The 25,351-nt window shown below is 35.1% G+C and overlaps 3 protein-coding genes across 3 annotated transcripts; 2 read left to right on the top strand and 1 right to left on the bottom strand.

The window, feature by feature from the left end:
• Positions 1-131: 131 nt before the first annotated feature.
• LOC136816636 (uncharacterized) lies at positions 132-4,853 on the bottom strand. Its single transcript, XM_067072971.1, has 5 exons — positions 4,668-4,853; positions 3,994-4,071; positions 2,695-3,763; positions 1,503-1,863; positions 132-1,227 (listed from the first exon to the last, which is right to left on the bottom strand). The coding sequence occupies exons 2-5, from the start codon at positions 4,060-4,062 to the stop codon at positions 132-134; spliced, it is 2,595 nt and encodes an 864-aa protein (XP_066929072.1). The 5' UTR covers positions 4,063-4,071; positions 4,668-4,853.
• Positions 4,854-8,040: 3,187 nt separating this feature from the next.
• Positions 8,041-9,816, top strand: LOC136816657 (uncharacterized). Its single transcript, XM_067072989.1, has 4 exons — positions 8,041-8,280; positions 8,741-9,019; positions 9,223-9,323; positions 9,652-9,816. The coding sequence occupies exons 1-4, from the start codon at positions 8,158-8,160 to the stop codon at positions 9,722-9,724; spliced, it is 576 nt and encodes a 191-aa protein (XP_066929090.1). The 5' UTR covers positions 8,041-8,157; the 3' UTR covers positions 9,725-9,816.
• Positions 9,817-14,749: 4,933 nt separating this feature from the next.
• Positions 14,750-18,837, top strand: LOC136816635 (sperm motility kinase 2B-like). The gene is made up of 7 exons (XM_067072970.1): positions 14,750-14,926; positions 15,427-15,519; positions 16,136-16,323; positions 17,082-17,137; positions 17,295-17,451; positions 18,219-18,331; positions 18,773-18,837. Exons 1-7 carry the CDS (start codon positions 14,822-14,824, stop codon positions 18,835-18,837), a joined length of 777 nt encoding a protein of 258 aa, XP_066929071.1. The 5' UTR covers positions 14,750-14,821.
• Positions 18,838-25,351: the final 6,514 nt, after the last annotated feature.

Below are 25,351 nucleotides of genomic sequence, written 5' to 3'. Positions count from 1 at the left end.
ATGAATTGCAGGCTTTTTATGAAAAAAGTAGGCCTCCAAGCTGCTCAAAGTACGAAAAAAAAAAATTTCGTCAGTTTAAACTATCAAAATTTGGCTTAAATTCTTAGCCTATATCTATCTACTATTAAAATCTACATTTCTAATACAAAATAAACGTTATCTTCAAAGTTAGCTCTAGCCACTCGGCCATTTGCTATTGGTATACGATCAAACTTACAATCGTCTTTAATGACAACACATTTTCCTTTCATGGCCACTACAGGGACAAAGATTTCTGTCATAATGGTGGTGTTCCAAATTTTCATAGGACAGTCTTCTCCATAAAAGTTCTTATACTGGTGAGTGTTAAAAAGACTCATTTGAAAAAAAGGGATGTGAAACTCATTTCCAGAAATGTTAACAGGGATATCGACAATATCTGTAACAAATCCAGGGTGATTTTGATTTTGATACGAAATAAAAATGAATTGATTGCGGTTATCATTTCTTCTGTAACTCGAAACAGCTATTACATCCCTACCAACTTTTATTCGTGAGTAGCTTTGAACGATGCGCTCAATTGATAGATCATCAGTAGAAAACACAGCTTTAAGATATTCTGCGATGCATTCGGCGTCATCTTTACGGATGCGACGGAATTTCGCTCCAGAGAGAAAAGTAGAATGGTTTGATAACAGCAATGAGGAAATATCGACTATGCCGACTCTAGAGCTGCAAAGTGCTACCAGATGCTTCAAATTTTCGTCAACGTTGGAGATCAGCTTCAACTCTTCAAAGGACGGAATATCATCTATATCAAGCTTTTGGTAGGCAGTGACAATGGAATGATTGTCCAGAAATTGTCGCATTAGTTGCATCGTAATGCTCTTGTTGTTAGTTTGGTATTCACCTAGTTTACCATTGAAACGCTCGAATGAATAACACCAAAATGCATATACTGGCCCAAAATCTAAAATACAGCCTTTTATGTGCATCATCATGTGCATGTTTGGGACGCATTTATCAGGACCGATGACTTTTTCGAAGTTCTCGTTGAAAGACTTTAGCAATTTGTGGGCCTCTTCGACATCCTCGACGATAATGTAGGGCTTGATCAATAGCTGGCAAGCACGTACAAAATCTTGCCACATATTGTAATGAGCTTTAGGAAGAAGATCTTTCAAAACAAACAATGACACGTACAACACCCATGTTTTGTACTCATCGGATAACACCCTTGTCTCATTCCTGAATGAGAAACATTGATAGCACCCTTGTCTCATTCCTGAATGAGAAACATTGACCACACCCTTGTCTCATTCCTGAATGAGAAACATTGATAGCACCCTTGTCTCATTCACAGGAAAAAGTCATCAGATCCCACGGGTGTGAAAACTCCATTTCCAGCGCTGGAAAACTGTAAAATTGTTTGTTCCGCGTAAATTTATGAATAAATCAACTTGAAATGGTGGTGATGAGGAAAGCTGTTTTAAATATGAGACCAATACTGGGCAATTTCAAACCTGCAAGACAAGTTGCTTGTCCTTATAGTAAAGGAAGTAATGAGAATTATACTAACTTTTATCCAGATTTTCAACGTGTTCTTGGCTACACCTAGGAGGAGACAATGCATTGGATCGATGAGGTGACAACGAACCGGATCGTAATACGGTAGACGACACAATTCAGAAAATCTAACACCATAATCACGTTCTGTTTCTTTTGCTTCAGCTAGTGTTTTCGCCGCTTTGTGTTTGAACGCCAACCTGACATGTTCTTTAGGGTCCCTCTCAGTCCAGTTCTCTTCGTCGAAGCCAGAATAGTCAGTTTTAGTAGTTCCCACAGGACCATCGTGTTCGAATTGTTTAAAACATTTACTACAACCTACAATATTAAGAAAAGAGAAAAACGTAGCTTCATTCTAGCTGTGGAGATGTTCTCTAACAATTTAAGATTTAAAATCAGATTAATAATGATCCAGTGATGGTTGAGTACGCGAGTAAAAATGATTTATATGCGTCAACGTTGTATTACTATTACGCCTGAATGTTAATGAGGTCCAGTAGAAAGCACACCAGTTTAAAATGATTTTATGATTTCAATACTTGGACCACAAGAAAAACCATTACCCATAAACCCTAACCCCAGCCTATAATTGATGACGCTTTTATAAAAAATCGATTGAAGTTTTACAATATTTGTTTATAATAAATCAAAAAGATTTCAACACTAACATGAGCATATAAAAAATTTAAATGCATAGTTCGAATCACCCTTTCTTAAGGGGGGATAACACCTTCAGAAAATTTAATTAAAAAGGGGGTAGCAAGGAAGGGGGATCGTTTAAGTAAGCCCCACATATATTGTAGATTATTTTCCAGCACTGTTACTTTTATTTCCCTAAAAAAGTGGTATTATATTTACCAGACTTCGTTTTTCTTTACTGTTTCCCTCCCTTTTACCATAAACAAATATATAGAGAAAACAGAGGATTGATTTTAAGAAGGGGGTAGCAGCGAGAAGGGGATTAGCAGATCGCACTATACACTATGTATTTTTGAAAATTTAGCACAAAACCCTTGGGGATAGACATTTTAAAAAGTTGGGGATGTCAAGAAGGGGAGATCATTTAACAAGGGGGGTCAGACTCCTTTCCGCAAAATGAAATGGATAAAACAAAAGCAAATGCGCATACTAAATTTCTATGATTTATACCTTGTTTTGCATTGTATGAAACAAAACCACATAATTTTCTTGTAGCTGGAAGGTCAGAAGATACACAACAAAGAGCGAACTTGTACATAGCTCTAGATTCTTTCTCCTCAAACATATCTCCTTGCCAAAGCGTCAGCAAATCGTCGACAAGAGGTTTGACATAACTGTTGACATTGAGTGAAGGTTCGTTTGGGCCAGGGATGATGCCAACAGTTGTTATGTTCTCCCATCGAAACCTCAACTCTCTTGGAAGATTAAGGAGTGCCATATATATGACTCCACAGCTATACTCCACACCGTCAAATGGTTGAAACCAGTCTATATTTAAAATGGCTCCAAGGTTTCGAGGGTCTTTGAAGTAAATTTCCCCATTATTGTCTTTAAATTCTTTCCAAAACTTGCCATCAATGGTGTCAAACAAAACGCCTTCGGGACCTTTTGATGGGCCACCCAAAAGTTTTTCTCTAAGATCATTCCTACTAATCAGGTTCTGTAGAGACTGTTTTAAGGGTTGATAACAATATAACCTTTTTGGATGAAGATAATTCTTTTTACCATCACCACTTGAAACAGATTTCATCAGTGTTTCGCCACATGGCTCTCTAAAGCGTGCTTGAGGATGGTCAGGATATGGAACGTGGGTACAACAGTGACTTTCTCTTTTACCATCTTTTTCGTAATAGCAGTCTTCTGGCTTGTATATAGAGTGGCATTTTCCACAGCTAACATACTTAACGAAAGAATTATTTTCTAAGTTAATCTTCTTTTTAGCAAGGAAGAGGCTTGAAGGAAACAACTCAATTGTCCTTTCCAATTTATCATCAACACCGTCATGCGACTTCAATTGTGTCAAAAACGAGTGGAACAATTTCAACAAGATCCCCATAACATTGTCTGAAATTGAGTATGTTGTTTGAAGGGCAAAAAGTTGGTACATAAGCATAATAATGATTTTTTCGTTTCCATCATCAAAAATAATTGATTCGTTTTGAGGGGTATCTTCAAATTCGTCACACGAATCAGTATCATCCAAAACTTCTGCATCAATTCTGTGATCTGGAGTATCGTCCTGTAAATAAGAAGAAATCATTGATATTACAAGATCATTTGCTCTATTTTTGCCTTTACTTATTGCATATAAGTTAAGTTATTTTTGCAATATCTTTTTTGTGACATTTCTCATTCTCAGCCCTCTGTAAAAGAAGCAGGTATTGAACTCTTTGACAGACCTTATATCTCATAACAGAGTAAATTTTTAAAAGCAATTGATAAACTTTCGAACAATTCAAAAATACATACCGTATCTGATGATTCTTCACTCATTGGGTCATCATTTCCATTATCATTAAAATTTTCTTCTGGAGCCATAACATCATGCTAAAACAAAATGTAATGCTTTAAAGTAAGACAAAATTATCATGGATAAAAATATTTCTGTAAAAAGATGGTGTCCTGCAGGTTTTTGTGCTCAAAGCTGATTTTTGAGTTCCCCCATGTGGATATAATTTTGATTATTATATACCAGTAGGCAAAACAGTCATTGAACAATTCCTGATATACCACGGTATCATACAATGGTAGAATTTTTGTTTGATTTTCTTTTAGAAATTTGACTTTTATTTTTTACTTTTACTCTGTTGCTATTAATGAGAGACAATAAAATAGTTCAATTGTGAATGTCGTGAACAATTTAATGACTTTTAAGTTGTTAAAAACAATTAAAAAGAAAAACACTTGATTTGTGTAGGAGTTTTGTGTGAATCTCCCTACAAAATAGAAAACCTATGTCTTTTTTTTTTAGTTGTTTCAGGATATGTGTGGTTATATTAAGTACTTTAAAAAACAATATTTGAAGATCTTAAAAAGTGCAGGTAAAAATGTCCGATTAATTCAAAATTTCCTGTGTCTGGTATCTCTCAATTTTTACCCCAAGTAGTATAGAGTAATAACTTTTGAAATCCATTATTACTTACTTTGCGTTTTGAATTGTCATCATGTCCTTGTCTCACATCTGAAAATAAAAATTGATGATTATTGCATTCTATAGGATGACAAACTTTAAAATTATACAAAGGACTAAAATAAAATAGTAGTAAAAAAGATTTGTTGTTTTGCGCGCCAAACTACTCAAAAGGTAGGGTTAGTCGGTTAACATTAAAAGTAAACATTAACATAAATTAATTTGGGTTTTATTAGGAACCCAAGAGTATAATACTATGAAGAAAGTTGAGTTAGCTGAAAGCTAAGTCCAAAAAAACACGTTTCGCTAGGCAACAATCAATAATATGTTCCATTAGCGTCGCCCCGACAAAACCACCTTCAAAACATAAATCCTAAGTCGGACAAGTCGAAAAAATGTAGAAATTATTTTTTGTAAAGCAACCATTTCTAATTTAATCCAGACCTTCCCATTCGATATAATCAATATTTTTTTCCAATCGATGCCCAACCGATGGATTGAATATCGATTGGTCTCGATAATCGATAGGCAATCAATAATCAGGATTTTGAGGGAGGCTTGATTACCTATTGCACAGCGATCTGGTCCTGGAAGTATGAAAAATCGGGGAAACTTTGACTCGTTTCTTTGCATAATTCGAGTTTTAGTTATCATATAAAGATAAACATTTGCATAAATGTCACATTTAACGAAGATAATACACTAAAACTATTATTTTCGAAAAATCTCTTTTAGTTCTTCGGATCAGGTAAGGTTTCCGTGGGCGCTGGTTGAATTCTTTATCAGTTTTCGAGCCAGATAAAGAATGTGCCCAACGACGATTTTACTGACCAGATTTATTGAAAAAGGCACTTAAAACTGTTAAAGAATTCTCCCAAGACTGTTTAACGATTGACCCAAGACTGTTAAAGAATCTGCCTTTCTGATTAAGCATCTGCCCCAAACCTGATAAAGAATGTACTCCCCTCCAGATAAAGAATCTGCCCATCTGTTCAACGATCTGCCCTTCACCAGATTAAGAATTGACCCAAGACTGTTTAACAATTGACCCAAGACTGTTTAACAATTCACCCGAAACTGTTCAACAATTGACCCAAGACTGTTTAACAATTGACCCAAGACTGTTTAACAATTGACCCAAGACTGTTTAACAATTGACCCAAGACTGTTTAACAATTCACCCGAAACTGTTCAACAATTGACCCAAGACTGTTTAACAATTGACCCAAGACTGTTCAACAATTGACCCAAGACTGTTTAACAATTGACCCGAAACTGTTTAACGATTCACCCAAGACTGTTTAACAATTCACCCGAAACTGTTCAACAATTGACCCAAGACTGTTTAACAATTGACCCGAAACTGTTTAACGATTCACCCAAGACTGTTTAACAATTGACCCGAAACTGTTTAACAATTCACCCGAAACTGTTCAACAATTGACCCAAGACTGTTTAACAATTGACCCGAAACTGTTTAACGATTCACCCGAAACTGTTTAAACAATTCACCAAGACTTTAACAATTGACCGAAACTGTTTAAAACGATTCACCCGAAACTGTTTAACAATTCACCCAAGACTGTTTTAACGCTTCACCCAAGACTGTTTAACAATTTACCCGAAACTGTTTAACAATTGACCCGAAACTGTTTAACAATTGACCCAAGACTGTTTAACGATTCACCCGAAACTGTTTAACGATTTACCCGAAACTGTTTAACAATTGACCCAAGACTGTTTAACGATTCACCCGAAACTGTTTAACGATTCACCCGAAACTGTTTAACAATTCACCCAAGACTGTTTAACGCTTCACCCAAGACTGTTTAACAATTTACCCGAAACTGTTTAACAATTGACCCGAAACTGTTTAACAATTGACCCAAGACTGTTTAACGATTCACCTGAAACTGTTTAACGATTTACCCGAAACTGTTTAACAATTGACCCAAGACTGTTTAACGATTCACCCGAAACTGTTTAACGATTCACCCGAAACTGTTTAACAATTCACCCAAGACTGTTTAACGCTTCACCCAAGACTGTTTAACAATTTACCCGAAACTGTTTAACAATTGACCCGAAACTGTTTAACAATTGACCCAAGACTGTTTAACGATTCACCCGAAACTGTTTAACGATTTACCCGAAACTGTTTAACGATTCACCCGAAACTGTTTAACGATTTACCCGAACCTGTTTAACAATTGACCCAAGACTGTTTAACAATTGACCCAAGATTGTTTAACGATTCACCCGAAACTGTTTAACGATTCACCCAAAACTGTTTAACGATTCACCCGAAACTGTTTACCAATTCACCCAAGACTGTTTAGCAATTGACCCGAAACTGTTTAACGATTCACCCGAATCTGTTTAACGATTCGCCCGAATCTGTTTAACGATTCACCCGAATCTGTTTAACAATTGACGCAAGGTTACGATTGTTTAAAATGTTCGTTCAGACTCTACCTATAAAAGGATTTGTCCAAGAAAATATTGATCCCTAATTCAACAAGACGACTTAAAAGTCGAAAATTTCGCATAACACTTGAACATCAACAACGAAGACGTGCGAAACGCCCAACTTATTTACACGATAAACAATAGTAAACGATTTTACTAGTTACCAGGCTTAATGATTTGAGGATTCCCAGGATTCGAAAATTACTATTTATTTGCATGTAGTGGATTTTTGAACTAGTAATTGGGATCTAGTAATTTGTTCAAGTAGTATCACGGTAACATAATGGCAGCGAATGCAGTACATCGGGGATTCATGCAAAGATGGGGTGCCCTACTTTTTGGTCGTGATAAGGCGGCAATTATTCACTTTCTGCAAGCTAGAAGTTTGATTTCTGTGCCAAAAGATTGTCCAAATTGCCGAAATCCAATGCACATGGAAAGAGATGCAAGATGCACTGATGGTTGGCGCTGGTAAGACTATTTTTATTTTTTATTTTTGGTTTAGTATTTTATTGGTCTATTTTAGCCATTTCAGACTGAGCACAGATTTGAAATCAGCAAAGTTTAAATATTCTAAAAAGTATTACAGTACTTCATGATTTCTAAATCAGTAGAAAAAATCTTCATTTTTTCTTCTTCACTTTTCATCTCCATTTTTCAAATTTCAAAAAATTTTAAATCTATTAAAATATTCTGCATAAAATTATCTTTCCAACGGTGTATAACTATTTAATATAGAATGAATGGGTGCTGAGATAATATCAAAACAAATAAAGTGTCCACATAATTTTGAGACAGACTATACAAGGATTTTAAGATTTTGGATTAGAATTGGAAAATTTTATGGTACATTTTCAGGAGATGCAACCGACCATGTCGGAAAGCACTGCGAATCAGGGATGATACAATCTTCTCAGACTGGAAAAGAAATTCGCTACCGGACATTTTTTTTAATTATATATTTGTGGTCGAAGAAGATAAGCTGCGTGAAAGTAGTCAATATTGTGCGAATCAACAAGGACCATGTAATTCAAATGTTTCAAAAGTTAAGAAGAGTGTGTCAAAATGATCTTCAAAGGAACCCCATCCGGGTTGGTGGTGGTGGCGCAAATTTTGTCGTTCAAATTGACGAAAGCCAGTTTCATCACAGACGAAGGGTATAATTTGATCAATTGATTTTGAGCTGTAAGGTACCGGGTGTTAAAAAAACGGAACAAGTTTGAAAAGTTGTGAAAAAATTTTTACAAATGCTATCGACTTAATTTGTTAGGCTAACTTAAATTTTGAGTTTTTAAATTTGCTTTATTCGTTCAAAAGTTATGAAGAAAAACGACAAATTTTCTTTTAAAATAACATCAAAAAGTTTTTCCGTTTTTTTTTAAACACCCGTGTAGTTCATAAAATTTTAAAATTTTAAGGATATCAGAAGATTTAGATATCCAACGTTGTTTGGAATTTTATTATTCTCGATGATTTGAAAATTTGAGAAGATTTCTAAAAGTCTCGAAAAGTCAAGAACAGCGCCGAGTCTCGACCAAATTTTATCCGTTCTTATAAAATAGTGTGCGCCTTGAGAGTCTTTAAACATGCATAAACAAGTATTATTTTCATTTTTAGGCTGGAGTAGGACGCGTTGCCCAAAATCCGGTATGGGTTTTTGGCTTGGCCGATACGAGGTTTGTACCCGCCAAAGGATATATGGAAATTGTACCAAGGAGGAATCGCGCTGTTTTGACTGGGGTGATCAATCGTGTCCTAAATGCCAACAGCATTATCCATAGCGACGAATGGAGGGCATACATCAATCTCCCACAATTCGTTCCAAATTGTATTGGCCATGACACGGTTAACCATACGTACCACTTTGTAGATCCTCAAACAGGGGCTCACACGCAGGTAAGCGATAATTACTACTCTTTAGAAGTTTGAAATTTGTCTTCAAATTTCTCATATATTTCTGAACGGATCAAAAGTTACAGACCAACAAGCTAGAGTTAAAATGGCAAAGATGGGCGAAACGGGCCAGCTTTTTGGAGCTATAACTTTACATAAATCAAGTTAAGATTATTTCGTTAGAAACCTATTTCTTATATTTTTAGAATATAGAGTCATATTGGAACCGCTTCAAATTGAAAATCAAGGCTATGAAAGGGATCAGGCGTGTTGATCTTCAAAGTTACATGGACGAGTTCATGTGGAGGTAACTAAAAATTTAATAGTTTTTAGAAATTATGTTTAAAGGTTTTGTTTTGTTATGTAAAGTTTTCGTTTGCTAACTCAGCTTTTTTAAATTACAAGCTATTTTGTATTGAATAGACACAGATGTTTAGCAATTTTCGATCGAAAACCAAGAAAATTCAAAATATTTGTTTATCTCAGCGAAAAAAGACAATATGCCGACTCTGGTCTAATATGAAATATATGCCCAATCTGAGACAGAGTTACTTAAGCTAATACAAAGCCTTTATTTTATCCAAAAATAATTTAAATAAACTCTGTTAACTATTGACTGTCTTGTTTTATTACAGAGATTGGTACGGACTTGACCAGCCATTCGACAACATCATCGCTTGTATTAATATCGACTACCCCCAAACATGATTTTGATGTTGCTCCAGCTATTTTGTTTATTCCCTTGTATATATATTTTTATAGTACTTTTTCAACATGTGAAAAAAAAGTTGAAAGTTGAACATCTTTGTCCATCTTCTTATTGAAATAACCATAAAACTTCAAAGTGGCCTAAATACTTGTAGCTTGAGAGTTAGACAATCGTTTTGGTACCATTAGAAGGCTATTTTTATTCTCTTTCTAAAAGCTTCCAGTATATGCCCCCTTTAAATTAAGCGGTCAGGAGTTATCACCAAAAGTCTGTGGTTGGTATTTTGCATTATTCTGGACACATAAACTAAACACGTCTTCCGATTTTAAAGGGTTAACATTGTCAGAGCTCCGGATAGATTTTAGGTATACACGGGGTAGATGATATTTACTTGTGGTTTTGGACCTTAGAAAGGTTATTTCCTTAACATTGGACATTGGGGGACATTGTTAAACTGAGTCAAGGGGGCATTTTTAAACCGAGTTAAGGGGACATTGTTTAGGGAACATTCTTGAACTGAGTCAAGGGGATATTCTTAAACCGAGTTAGGGGACATTGTTAAATTGAGTTAGGGGACATTGTTAAACTGATTTAGGGGAGATTCTTGAACTCAGAGTTAACTTTTTTCTATTGTTTAAATCCGCTAATTTCGCCATTTTTTATCCGTTGGCATGAGATTTTCAGTAACGAGATACTCTACAGTCTTGGTTGAATCGTTAAACAGTTTCGGGTGAATCGTTAAACAGTTTCGGGTGAATCGTTATACAGTCTTGGGTCAATTGTTAAACAGTCTTGGGTGAATTGTTAAACAGTCTTGGGTGAATTGTTAAACAGTCTTGGGTGAATGGGTTAAAAACAGTCTTGGGTCAATTGTTAAACAGTTTCGGGTCAATTGTTGAACAGTTTCGGGTGAATTGTTAAACAGTCTTGGGTCAATTGTTAAACAGTCTTGGGTCAATTGTTAAACAGTTTCGGGTGAATCGTTTTAAACAGTCTTGGGTCAATTGTTAAACAGTCTTGGGTCAATTGTTAAACAGTCTTGGGTCAATTGTTGAACAGTTTCGGGTGAATTGTTAAACAGTCTTGGGTCAATCGTTAAACAGTTTCGGGTAAATTGTTAAACAGTCTTGGGTCAATTGTTAAACAGTCTTGGGTCAATTGTTGAACAGTTTCGGGTGAATTGTTAAACAGTCTTGGGTCAATTGTTAAACAGTCTTGGGTCAATTGTTGAACAGTTTCGGGTGAATTGTTAAACAGTCTTGGGTCAATTGTTAAACAGTCTTGGGTCAATTGTTGAACAGTTTCGGGTGAATTGTTAAACAGTCTTGGGTCAATTGTTAAACAGTCTTGGGTCAATTCTTAATCTGGTGGAGGGCAGATCGTTGAACAGGTGGGCAGATTCTTTATCTGGAGGGGAGTACATTCTTTATCAGGTTTGGGGCAGATGCTTTATCAGAAAGGCAGATTCTTTAACAGTCTTGGGTCAATTGTTAAACAGTCTTGGGAGAATTCTTTAACAGTTTTAAGTGCTTTTTTTCAATAAATCTGGTCAGTAAAATCATCGTTGGGCGAATTCTTTATCTGGCTCGAAAACTGATAAAGAATTCAACCAGCGCCCACGGAAACCTTACCTGATCCAAAACTTTTTATCTGATTATTCATTCCAGATTGTAAATATACAGATTGATATTTTTTTATGGAATTATGATTTGGTTATTATTAGAAAAGCGTCTTAAAAACTACACATATAAAATGCTATTAAATTCAATCATAAAAACCTCTAGCATTTTATCAAATGTTACGTAATCATCGTTTTTGTTTGTAAAAGGTTAGTCGATTTTCAGACTGTCACTTTTACTACAGTCTGGTTTGTGAAAATGTAGCAAAAAATCTGGTTTGGAATCTTTCCTGTTATACTGTTGGAGAGAGACCCAGATAATATCCACAAACCCCTTTTTATAATGTTATGAAGTGTTACAGTTACAAATTTTTTGTTGAAAAATGTTTACCTTTTCAATGCCCAAAACATGACCGATTCGGATTTTTGAGAAAGTTTTTTTTCGGCCGAAAATGCCAGAAATATTCTGGAAATCGTCGTTTTTGCAGATTTTCTTGGATTTTTTCCTTATATCTATGTTTTTCACACAAAAACATTATTGATAACAATGCCCACCATTAAGCATGATTCAATTGTCAATAAAACTGATTTTTGCAACCGGAACTTTCGATTTCTATTTTCCCAACTCACCTTCCTTCTCCCCTCATCAACAATCAATGATGAAATTTAATGTGAGGATAAAGGTAGTATTCCATTTTTAGACATAATAGGATAATACATTCTGGAAATGAATTAACATCGACATGGTACACGAAAAATACTGATACTGGTTTAACAACTGTTATATGGAGATAGATACCCACATCCTCCAGTTTCAAAAGATACTTTTGTTGAATTAACCAAACTATGCAGTCTAAATGTCTTAATGCTAACACCTCGAGGATACTACCGACAAACTGACGGGCTAGCGATGGGTAGTCCCCAGCTCCTTATTTGGCAAATGGTTGGCTCAGTCAATTTGATGGAAAAATCAAAGGAGAAGCGCAAATCTTTGGAAGGTATATGGATGATATATTACGTAACATCAAAACAAACCAGATCGAAAACAAACTAAATGAAATAAATGAATTCCATCCAAATCTAAAATTTACTTGCGAACGCGAGGATAAAGGTAGTATTCCATTTTTAGACACGAGGATAATACATTCTGGAAATGAATTAACATCGACATGGTACACGAAAAATACTGATACTGGTTTAACAATGAACTTCCATGCACTGGCACCGATCAAGTACAAGAAGTCCAATGTCACCGGGATGGTATATCGAATTCATCGTGCTTGCAGTACACCTGAAAATTTCAAATAAAGCATCGAAAAAGCAAAATCCATATTACGAAAGAATCAATATCCTCCTTCATTTTACGAACCACTTATTAAAAAGACCATTGAAAAGATCACAAAACCTCCGCAAACAGAAGAACAAATGGATGAGGAACCAGAAATGAAAAAGTTTTTTCTTCGATATCGTGGTAAAATTACCGAGCAGTTTCAACATTCATTAAAAAGGGTCGGTGCTCCAGTGAAAGTTATTTTAACGATACGAAAACTTAAAACGTTGTTACCATCATTGAAAACACCTGTTGAAAAAGAATACAAAAGTTGGGTAGTTTATCAGATAAATTGTTCACGCTGTCAGTCGTGTTATGTTGGGCAAACAGCCAGACATCCACTATCCCGTATTCGAGAGCACAGGGATGCTAATACACCAGTGGGAAGCCATTTTCGTAGCTGTAATGTTGAACTTAAAATGGATGATGTCAAAATAATTGCACAATCAGCTAAATCGGAATTTCATCTTATGGCCCTTGAGGCCTTATGCATTCAAGCCATTAAGCCTTCTTTAAACACAAAGGATGAGTTCAAAAGTAGAACACTTGTCTTGAGAATTTGAATTGTCATGGGATAAATCGATAAACGTCGCTGTATCCGTTATTAGTGTTTCGTGGCAAAAGAGCATTTTAGAATTATTTTTTTGCAATCAAATTTCTAAATTTATGCTGTTTACAATCTATTTGGTCTATTTCTTCATTATATGGAGGTCTAAGGACTTACTGGAAGCCTGACCTAAATTATTTGGCCCAATGAAGGAAAATTTTTTACACCTGCCGTACCGGAAACGAAAAAGACGATAATGAAACAAACCTAAAATTATCTTGCCTTGAAATCAACCAAGTTGGATCAATAAAGTCTCCGTTCTTCAAGAACCATTCCGAGAGATTATCCACCACGATTGGAGATGGTCTATGCCCGATTGAACCACCTCTATGTGTGCTATCAAATAGTGCAGGGGTCGCGGCGTTCCTAGGTCCCTACTGGTGGTATCCAGTCAAAAATCTTCTTCAGGAATTGTCGTCTAGAAAAAACTTTGGTACAAAGCGGAAATACGACTACAATTCAGAGTACAATTTACGCATGGTTATCATATATTAGTCAACATTCTGTATTGAAGTCAACAATCTGTACTTAAGGGCTCTGACCATAGTCAGAAAATTGGTTTTAGTATCTGAACATAAAAGTTATGTTTTAGATTCTTTAACACTTTTAACAAAGAATTGCCTTTATAAATTGCTTTTTAATCAAATCCCGTAAGACTAATTAAGAATTTAATTGCAAAAATGACGTTATGAACTTTAAAAAAAGACGTTAATAATATGTTGCATCACCTTCTTTTATAAAAAGTGCTAAGTTTTGATGGATTAACTTTTTTGTTTAGAACTTTTTTCAAACTGTCCGCAAAGAATTGAACTATTCTAAATTTTGCGGAAAATCTATCTAAAAAGATGTGTCAAAAGTTATTACTGTTTTTTAAAGCAAAATCCAGATGAAAAATTGATGAAAAACTATTATTTTGAAGATTTCGAGACAAAGAAGCATTTACAAAAATTTTCCGCAAAAATTTTTATTGTTCGGTAAAAGATACACCATCTACTGCGAAAAAATTTTCAAAATGTTTTTTGTTCGCCGAAACTAAGCTCTTCAAAGTTGAAATACTCTTCCTCGCAAAAGTCTTCATTTTCTTCTTCATCAAACTTTTTCAATGCAATTTTTGAATTTTCAGATTCAGGAATAGTCTGCCTAACAGAAAATGTACAACATGCCATAGTTTTGTTGGTTACATCAGTCAGAAAACACATTTAAACACGGCAATTATGAAAAAACCATAGTGAATAGCAAAACAAGGACCCCTTGATTGTGCATGAAAAGGGGGTAACATAATAAGATCGAATCTGGTGCGCTTTATTTTTGAGGTTTTAATTCTCTACTTTTGTTTAGCCAATACTTTTGATACGTCAATTTGCATTTTCAAAAATTTATCTGACTGACGTCAAATAAAAAGAACTACTTTTTGACAATAACGGAGAAAATTGAAACAAAGATCTTTCATTTATCGTCTTTATCTCGAGTTGCAAAGCTGCAAGGAAGAATTTTTTGGTTTTCGAGAAAAATATATTTACGTAATTAAAGTGCAGAAAAGAATGGATTCGGATCTATTAAAGCGTGGGTACAAAATCATCAAATTTCTGGGTAAAGGAGGTTTCGGTAAGGTTTTCCGAGGCTTTCATACCGAAACTCGCCGTGAAGTAAGTTAGCTTTATTGAGTAATCACAGATGATATAGATATATAGATATATTAGATATATAGATGATATACTGTAGAATCCTTTATATAATGAATATTTTTCAAGTGCCGGAGTGAGTTTTAGGTTGCCATTAACGCTATTAGCATAGATCAAGTTGAAAATATAGAAAAGTAGTCTTTGAGCTCTTAATCCTTGGGAACGTTATTTAGAGATCTGTGGTGCGAAGGTAAAGCATTCGGCTACTGTGCTCAAAGTTGTGTGTTCGATCCCTGTTCGGGTCATATCAAAGACTTCGTACTTAGTAATTTGATACAAAATACAAAATGATACTTGACACCTCCCTCCTGAAATCTCAACGAATAAGAGAAGAATCCAGGGTAAAACATCTACCTTCAGGTTAATGCTATTGAAAGGGGAGCCTTTAGAACGCCTCCGACTTCGGTCGCAAGAAGACTTAGAGATACATCAGGACTGAAATTTTTTACATTTTTATCTTTTAGGTGGCCATTAAAGTCATTGGCGCAGATCACGTAAACGATGACTTGTGTAATGAGTGTGAATGTTTTTCCGCCGTCCAAGGATCAAAACACATTGTACGTATTATTTGAATCTTTCGATGAACGTTTTCACGCCCGGACTTTCTTTCCCCCGACTGTGCCAAACCTTTTCCTCTGAAAGGTTGCCTTGAGAGGTAGGGGAAAGCCTGTTGGAGAAATAAGCCGTCGGGAAACGTCCATTGGAGGATTATTGGTCGAGAAATATCCGTCGGGGAACTATCCTGCTAGCATCGTAACTTCTTCCCTTTCTTCATTCTAATTGATGATATTTTCAGTCCTTTGTCTAGATATAAATAGCCTTTTATTGTACACTACGTTAGGACCTCCGACCCTAGGACCTTGAAAATAAATTGCCACCAGCCCCAGGCCTGAGTTTGGTATCGGATCCCCCTTGATCGGCTGTACCATTCTAAATTTTTATTCGGATTTGGGATGAACAATAAATGAGCTTTTAAGCACAGTGAAATAAAACAAAAATTGCTCTAAAGTCTGCAAGTTCTGGTGAACTTTGCAGATTTTAGGCTATTATCATCACGCCTGATTAATCCATTTTAGAGCAGAGCGGCGTGTCGGGCGCTTAGATGATTTGTTAGTGTAAGGAAATTACAAAAATCATGCCTTTTACATATTTTGTTTCTTTCCATTATTTCAGGTAAAGTTTATAGATGTGTTTGTTGGTGCAAGTGGTAGTGCCTATTTGATCATGGAGCTCTGTTCAGCTGGTGATCTACGGGCTCCATTAAATAACGGTCGTCTATATAATGAGGATCAAACCAAGATGGCATTACGTGATATTTGTATCGGGTTACGGTACTGCTTTAAGAAAGGCATAGTTCACCGGTATGCTTTATTTTTCATATTCTGAAACGTAGATCTATATACTTTCTTTCAGTTAAAAGATGATCAAACACACTTTACATGTTTTTTATAAGAACATAAGGCTTTGATGGCTAAAATATTAAGAACAAGTTAAGAAATTAATATGAAGGTTTCACGGACTCTAAAACACTCTCAAAATGAAAAAATTACTATTTTAAAAAACTATTTTAGGCTTTAAACTTAAAAAGATAAAAATATTATTTTTGATGCACTTATACAAAAGCTTTTTTTTATAAGAATGTTTTTCTTCCAATTCATCATGAATATTCTTAACTTTTTGGGAAAAATTATTCTGAATAACTGGCAATTTAATAGCAAAATGCTCCAAAAATAATGGCATTTTTAGGTTCATTTGCCAGTATTCTTATTCTTAATTATTTGGCCAATTTCATCATAAATATTCTTATAAAGTAAAAAAAACGCGTAGTCTTTCTATATCAAGCTGACAGACTGGCGAGATGATGATGATAATTTCAGATAAGATGGAGTTTTTATAAGATACTATAATAATTGGTCATTTGATGTAATAAAAATGACGCGGTCTTTAGAAAAAGTAAGAAAATTGTTTTATTACTGGTTAACAACCAACCAAATCAAATAAGAGCTTGTAAAAACTCCATCTCGTCCCGATAATTTGCCATTTCTCGAAAAACTAATTGTAATTAATAAATCTCTATTTTAATTTTAATTTGATTATTCAATGTATTAAATTTTTTTAGTGACCTGAAACCCGACAATATCTTACGGGGTGATGACGGTAATGTCAAGATTACAGGTAAACAATTTTTATTAACAACATTATTAGAATACACGGGTTGCAAAATTATAGCAGTACAGTCAAAACATGTGATTACTTGAAAAAATTTACGAGTGCTTTTTTCGGGAGTAATTTTTCCTGTGGCACTGAGACATATTCAATTTTTCTGTTTCAGATTTTGGGCTAGCATACAAAATAAAACACGGTGAAATGATTTCTGACTTCTGGGGAACACCCGTGTATAACGCACCAGAGGTTGAACGGGGCGATCCGAAGTTGTACTACCCGCCAACAGAGCTCTACGATCCTACCAAAAGCGACACATGGAGTTTGTAAGTTTTTTCTTGAATTTTTTTCTCTTAAAAATCTCAAATCCTGGTTTATCCACTGACAATAAATTTAGGAATAGTCTTTATCGGAAAAATATGAACAAAGCCACTTACTGTAGGCAAAAAAAAAAAGACTGTTTCAGTAATTCCGCTAACGCGATCATTTTTACTTACAGATTCTCGCAATAATTCAGCATGGCCACATTTCCAGATTTTCATACTCACTAATAACCTCTTAGTTTACAAACGTGCGGTGTTCTCGTTTCCACCACTAAATTCCGGGGTTAGAAAACGCCGATAATTAAAGAATAGTTCAATTCATTACACAATTTTAGAGCATGTGCGGTGTTTACAGAATGGAGCATCTTTTAAATGAAAGTTTAAGTAGTCAAATGTAAACATTGTACCTGCCACGTCTTTAACGATACGATTACAAACACGTGCCAAAACTAACTTATGAAAAATTGAAATGACATTTTACTAAAAGGTTTAATGTTCTTTTTAAACCGTATTTTTTATAAGTTTCTCATTTCCGCACCAAGATTTTTGTCATTTTTCAGGAATTTTTCTCTATTTCTCCCGGGATAACCAGCATGAGATTGCAAACGGTTTGTTTTTAAAGGTACGGAATATATCGTCTTTGAAGCTCATTTTTCAAATACCCGAAGTCCTGTCTTTTTTTCCGCTAGAAAAGTTGCAAAGGAATCTTAATGCAGAAATGGGAAACTTATACAAAACGACGGAACAAGTCCATTTCACTGTTTTTTTAGGGGTGTAATTATGTATGAACTCCTAACAGGGGATCTACCCTTCGAAAGCTCCAAGGAAATTGTAAAGTGTGATCGACCACCCACATTACCTAGCCACCTGAACGTTTCACTCTGTAAGTATTTCTGATATTTCTGTCTGTTTACACGTTTTTTTATGAGAACATCAAAAAATTTTAAAGCCAAGAATTTTAAACCTGAAAATGTTCTCATTTCTACCCCCTTTTGGACATTTTTTGCCCATTTTTTAAAAAACCAGGGTGTTTAAAAGCCCGTAAAACCTTAAAATGTTTTTAACTTCTTAATATTTCGGTCGTCGAAGCCTCACGTTCTTATATAGTTTGTTCTTATAAAAAACGAATAAAAGTAACAAGATATTGATTTGTTCTAAATCAATTCATTCAAATCATTCAAACGTTTTGTCAGCCTTTCCAGCCAACATCCCCAGTGAAATAAAACAAGTTTTGTAATTTCTGAACTAAAAAAAATAAATTTGAAATTGTATTATGTACACAATTGAAATACAAAACTCAAATCCTCTGTTTTCCAACCATAAGGTGAAAGGTTGGGCGAGGACAAAGCATATTATATACCAATCGATCAGAAATTTTATGCTGATTAAGAAAAAGGTCAGAACCATGGTCTGGAAATTTCGTTATCAAGAGATACGAAGTCATCATCATCTTTCTTTCATCATCTTTCGAAAGAAGAAGATACGAAGTACTTACGTTTTCTTAGTTTTGAAAACGAAAGTACTTCATAGCTCGAGATAGCAAAATTTTCAAACCATGGTTCTGACCTTTTTCTTAATCAGCATAAAATTTCTGATCGATTGTTATATAGTATGCCGGGTTTTAAGTTTTTTTTCAAGCAAGAGGGCTAAAAAAGGTTGAAAATCTAAAATCCGCCATTATGGAAATTTGTGCCTGATCCAAATAACGCCACACACGTTTTCTGACTCTTCAAGGACTATACTTTCATGATCAAAAGAAAAAATGACTATACGCCGATGCACATGCGGGACCTAACTCAGCCCCTAGAGTAATTGGCATGTTTTCAAAGTTTTCTTGAATCTACATCTTAATTTTCGTTTTCTTTAGCGTGTCGAGATTTCTTGGAGTGCATGTTACAGCCAAATCCAAGGCTTCGTTCATCCCTCGACGAATTGTTAGGCCACCCATGGCTCACAAATCAGGTAATTCAAATCGTATTCAGATCGTTCGATTTTTGAATGAAATACGTTATTTGAGACTGAAGACCTCTGCATCTTGTAAGAATGAAATTCATGAAAAAAGACTATTAAGAAATGATATTATTTCTAGAATAGAGTCTACTTCTGGCTGCTGAACTTTGCTTTCTAATAATTTTTGATGACAAGTCCAGTGAAGTAGACTAGGAGCATTTGACAAGTTTTCCATTTTGAAAAAAGATTTTTTAAATCCAAATAACAAAATACTTTAATGGGATAAATTTTCGCGGGGATTAATTTTCGCGGATTTCGCGGATTTGGGTGTCACCCGCGAAAATAAGTCCCATTGGAAATTTGAAAAAGGCCCATCCGCGAAAATTAGTTTCCGCGAAAAATTAGAATTTTTTTTGCAATCCTCGAAATTTCTATTTTTATCCTTTTTTTATTTTTTTTCTACATGAGGGCACGCAACCCTCGAAAAAGGTCAAATCCTCGATATGCTTGTTAGCAAAAAATGGTTTTCCTCAAAATTTTCTTCACAAATTTACAAACTTGGAAGAGGTATTGGAAAAATTTTTATCTAAAGTGATCGCTTATTGTTAAAAGCTTTTCAATGCAAGAGGCTTGAAATTAAACATTTAAAAGGATATGTAAGAAAAGGAGGGAAAACGGAAAACAAAAGAATTTATTTTCAATGATAAAAAAAGAGTGAAAATAACGAAACAACAATTTTAAGTCATTTATTTATCTCTCTTTTGCTTCTTTTAACAAGTTAAAAAATTTCCTAATCTAACAAAATAGGCGCATTAGATGTCTTCGGGATAACAGATGGGTTTTCTGGTTTACTTGGACGCTTTGTTTTGGCAGCAGCATTTGCAAACAGTGTTCTTTGTAATACATATCTCCTCGCCCTATTCCAAAACACCCTCTTATTACTTGAAAAAAAAATTCTTAATTTTCCTGGAAAAATTTTATTTCATGTTTTGACCCTTTTCAAAAATTTTAATTTGTACCCCAATCCGCGAAATTAAATCCCCGCGAAAAATCAGGAAATCCCTCATCCGCGAAAAATAATCCCCGCGAAATCTTAAAATTTCGCGGATGAGCTCAACCGCGAAATTTAATCCCCGCGAAAATTTATCCCATTAATAGTTACTTAGATAGTTGAAAAATATAACTAAGAATGAAAAACAAACATCAATAACAGATTTTGAATGCCTTATTTTCAAATTTATTTTTACCTGGCAAAAACAACGAAAATCTGGCGGACTGTTTCCAGTCCCCCTAAGCAAAAGCATATTACCATAAACTACCGGGTCACTTAATTGCGCCATTCAGTCTAAAAAAAGCTTTAAGTGGACTCCGGGCTATATTATTTCTTGAAAATCCAGCCATCAAACTTTATACTTTTTGTGGGTCATTCAGTACTAGACTACAAGACTAACCATTTTACATGTATAAAGTTTGCTACAAAATTTTCTGAATACGCGGAGAAAACATTTGACCCACTAACAACATTTTCTAAATTCCAAAGTATTCTTAATTTTAATAGGGAACACAGTGCAGTCGTCCTAAAAGAAAACATGATAAAAAGAAGAAACGACGAGGTGGCAAACGCAAAAGACCCACGGTTTCAGAGCCGACAACAGATAGCGTTGACAGAAAAAGAAAAAGGACTGAACAAACACTTTCAATGTCGACAACTAACAACAGCAACATTGATTTAATTGTTCCGAATGCTAAAAAAGTCTGCCATTCACCTTCGTATGGTGGTGTGGGCAGCCAAACATCTTCGCCAAACAAAAACTCGAATTTTACCGAGGTCTACAATACATGTGTCGAGAGCAACAATAAAAGACCTCGATTCGCGGACTATATCAATTTAGTTTCGCCCGTTTCAAGCAATTCCGAACCCGACCCGGAAATGTTATTGTATCCCTATGATCCCATATTCTTCGTCCCAACTTTAAAAAACATGATCAATAATCAATAAATCAATAAATTTAGAAATATAACACTTAGTATACAAATATTGCTTCGCTTCAGTTTAATTTTTGGATACAATAGCGTAGAGTGAGCCATAAAAAAACAATAAATGAAAACATAGGTATTTCAAGTTTTGTCTGGTAAAATCTTGGTGATCAATGTCAATTGGATAAGTTCTGAGTAGAAAAGTCGGTAGAAAAGACAGAAAAGCCATTATTTCATTTAGATGACCTAATCTAAGCTACTCATTCGTGTTGAAAGTGACCGGGGATCGAACCTTTGGATTGCAAGGGAAATGATCTACCGACTACCATACTAGAATAGGACAGAGATAGGGCCTCCATAGCGTCACATAGTTATACCCCCTTTACATTTTTTATTTTACTTTACAAATTGCGATATTATATAGAACAGATTTTGTGGTATGCACAGAAAGGATGATTTGTTATGAGATTAAGGAAAAACCCAAGTTGTCGCTAGTCTATTCTTTTGTATCCTTTCTAAAGGTAAATTAAAATGTAAAGAAAAAATAAATTAAGCAAGCCAAAACGCTGATTATTGGACCTACCTGATGATAAAAGTTAGAGTGGCTTATAGTAATTTACGGAATGAAATTCCACCTTTTAATTCGCGGAATTTTATTCCACAAATTACTAATCTACGGAATATGTAAATATCTCTTGAAGCAATAAAAAAGGTATATTGCTCAAACTTCACAAATGTCTTTACAATGGACCAATGAATAGACTTAAAGACTGGTATGACGAACAACTGCTCGACAAGCAGCAAGGATTTAGACGAGGTAGAGGAACCTCAGATGGCATGTATGTGACAAAAAGGCTTCAACAAATCTCGGACAAAACACAAAAGCCATTCTATCTCCTATTCGTCGATTTGAGCTCCGCGTTCGACCACGTTGTGCGAAATTGACTCTTCGAATCCATCTACCAGAGATTTCCCGAGCAAGTCGAACCCACCCTAATAAATCTACTCAAATCATTGTATCATAAAACAACAACATCATTAGCACAAACTCCAGATGACGTTTTTGAACTTCTACTTGGCGTTCGTTCGACAAGGGGGTCCAGAATCCCCACACTATGCAACATTTATATGGATTATGCCATGCGTGTGTTTATGCAAAACTGTGAAGAGAACAATTAAACAATTAATGTTAAATTCCTTAAACTGAAGTACATAATTCGTGCCACGCACCGCTACAATCAGAGACGAAAGAGCCAAAGGCTATTACAGTGAACATACTGTTGACTGGGCTGGTTACGCCGACGACTTAGAACTTGCATTCGAAAGTATTTCAGACTTAGAAAAAGGACTGAAAATCCTTAATGAAACATTTGTTCGTTTTCACCTCCAAATAAACGCCAAGAAAATTAAAACGATGATAATAAATTTCAAGTCTCAAAACCAAGATGAGTATCCTCAATCTATCGTCACGCTTAATGATCAAGTCATCGAAAAAGTGTTCAGATATCTTCGGAGACGACATACACTTCAATCAACCTTCAACAGGAGATGCAGAGATTGACTTAAGAAAAGCTGTTGCTCAAAACAAGTACAACCAAATGAGTAAAAAACTGCACAATCGAAAGATATTCCTGAAAACAAGGGTATATCTCCTAAATACAATGGTGCGCAGTCGGCTGACATATTCCTGTCATACGTGGAATATCACTCAACAACAACAACAGCGAATTCGATCCACCTAAATTAATATGCTTCGTAGGATGGTGAGAGGCGGCTTTGAAAGAAAAATTGATGAAAACAATAAGCAAACTTTCCACTCCATCATGTCAGTGACGATGTTTTACGCGTCTGTAAGACTGAAGACATCCTTCAATACGTCAAACGACAGCAAAAAAACTATCTTGGCCATATTGCAAGACAGATACAACACCAGCATCGTCAAAAGATTGCTTTTCAACGACAACGCTAACAAGAAGAGAGGCCGACCAATCAAAACACTCGAAGATCACGTACTTGATGGTCGGTCAGCAGACGAGTTCTACAAGGAGGTCTTGAAGAAAAAGAAAAAGAAGGAGATGGTTGGCCTTCGCCCTAACCACTCAATGTTGGCACCTGCGAACACGAGCTAAAGAAGAAGTAAGAAGAAAGTAATGCTGATACATGCAAATTTAAGGAATATGAAACTTACGTAACCGTAATTACGGCCAATAAAGCATTTATTGCCGTACCGATTACAAAAATTCCGCAAATTACTAATCTACGGAATTCTCAAATAACTTTCGAACCATTGTATGTCTTAAAACGAAATTTTACACGTGTTTTAGTACTCATAAGACCCTGCTTCATGCCAAATATCAGCTCTGTAGTATTTTTTTGACGAGAGTTACATAAGAAAAACATAAAATCACGTAGCCACCCTATAACCGCTCACCACATAAATCCCCTACCCGGTGTGAGAAGAAGATACGTAAGAAAAACGTAATGTGACGTAGTGTAAAAATGCGTATCTATAGAAAAATAAATTATTCTCAACAAGAAAATTTGCACAAGGTAGCCCCTTCGTGACAAAATCTCACGTGAAAAATTTCAGACCAAGACAACGACGGCATCAAGAGTTACGTTGAAATTCCGGCAAAAAAGTTGCATTTTTTACTGCTCTGTTTACAAACAAATCTGAAAAATCTTCTATTTAGCATTTTTTTGCAATCTTAAAATTGTAAATTGTTATTCAAGCTCTATTAATCCTTTTAACTAAATAATTTAATAATTTTGTGGCGGAATGGGCTCTTCCAGAAAATGTCCGTACATGGGGGAGGGGGGAGGGTGAAGGATGAATTGTCTGGGGGTAAATTTGCTCTGTCCGGGTGTCCTGGGGGCCAAAAGTCAATTTTTTTCTGGAAAAGCCAAATACGTCGGATTTTTTAAACTAGAAGATAGACGTCCAACACAACACTAATGTAAAATACCTTAAAACACAGCTCCATATTTTTTTCAGCGTCAATCTTCTCCTCTCTTCTTTATGTCGTCAATAAGCCCCCCAATAAGTTCAAATCTTGACACAAATCTTCTTTTCCCATTTATTTTCTTCTCTAAAACAAGTGATACTTTTATGGACCTATCTGGTTATGCATTTAACACATATATAATTAATATCTACGTGAGCATGAACGTTAAACAATCATTCAGAACACAAATAGTGAAGATTTATTAAAATTAATCGTGTTTCTTATGAAAAAAAAAACGTTTAGAAACCAAAATTTCATGTTCTTGAAATATTCTTCGCGAGCATAAAAAGACATCTATATCTCATCAGAAAATTGAGTAATTTGGCTAAGAACATTGATGTATGCTTATTAATAGTGATTCTTATAGATAAACATGCGTTTTTTGAGGCAACAAATTTTTTTTGCAAAAATCTGCTTGAGCCATCTTTTACCTATGATGGTACCCTACTTTCATGCAAAAAATCAGAAAAAAATTAATGATCCAATTTTTCACAAAGTCCAAAAAACCCGTTTTTTAGCCGTATTTTTGGCCCAAATTTGCCCAAAAACATTTTTTTTTCGAAAATTGGGCTCCGTCACATTCGAGGGTTTATAGTTATGCATCTTTGTGCAAAAAGTCTTAAGGAATGAAAGAGCCAATCTTGAGAAAAGCTAACACCTAAGTAATTGATAATGTGCTTATAAAAAATATTGAACTTGGCCAGTTTTTCTATAAAAACACGCCAAGCAACCAAAATTTCATGTCTAAACACACATATTCTTTAAAAGTAAGCCCTCATGAGCAAAGAAAACATCTATCTCATAAAGAAATTGAGTAATTTGAGTAAGAACATTGATGTATGCTTATTAATAGTGATTCTTATAGATAAACATGCGTTTTTTTAAGCCAACTAAAATTTTTTGCAAAAATCTGCTTGAGCCATCTTTTACCTATGATGGTACCCTACTTTCATGCAAAAAAAAGAAAAAAT

The sequence above is a fragment of the Clytia hemisphaerica genome, unplaced genomic scaffold (assembly GCF_902728285.1).
Source record: "Clytia hemisphaerica strain Z4C2 unplaced genomic scaffold, Clytia hemisphaerica genome assembly, whole genome shotgun sequence".
In the NCBI taxonomy this organism is placed as follows: domain Eukaryota; kingdom Metazoa; phylum Cnidaria; class Hydrozoa; order Leptothecata; family Clytiidae; genus Clytia; species Clytia hemisphaerica.
Note: the sequence above shows the minus strand (reverse complement) of the source record. Positions and strands in the feature narration are given on the sequence as shown.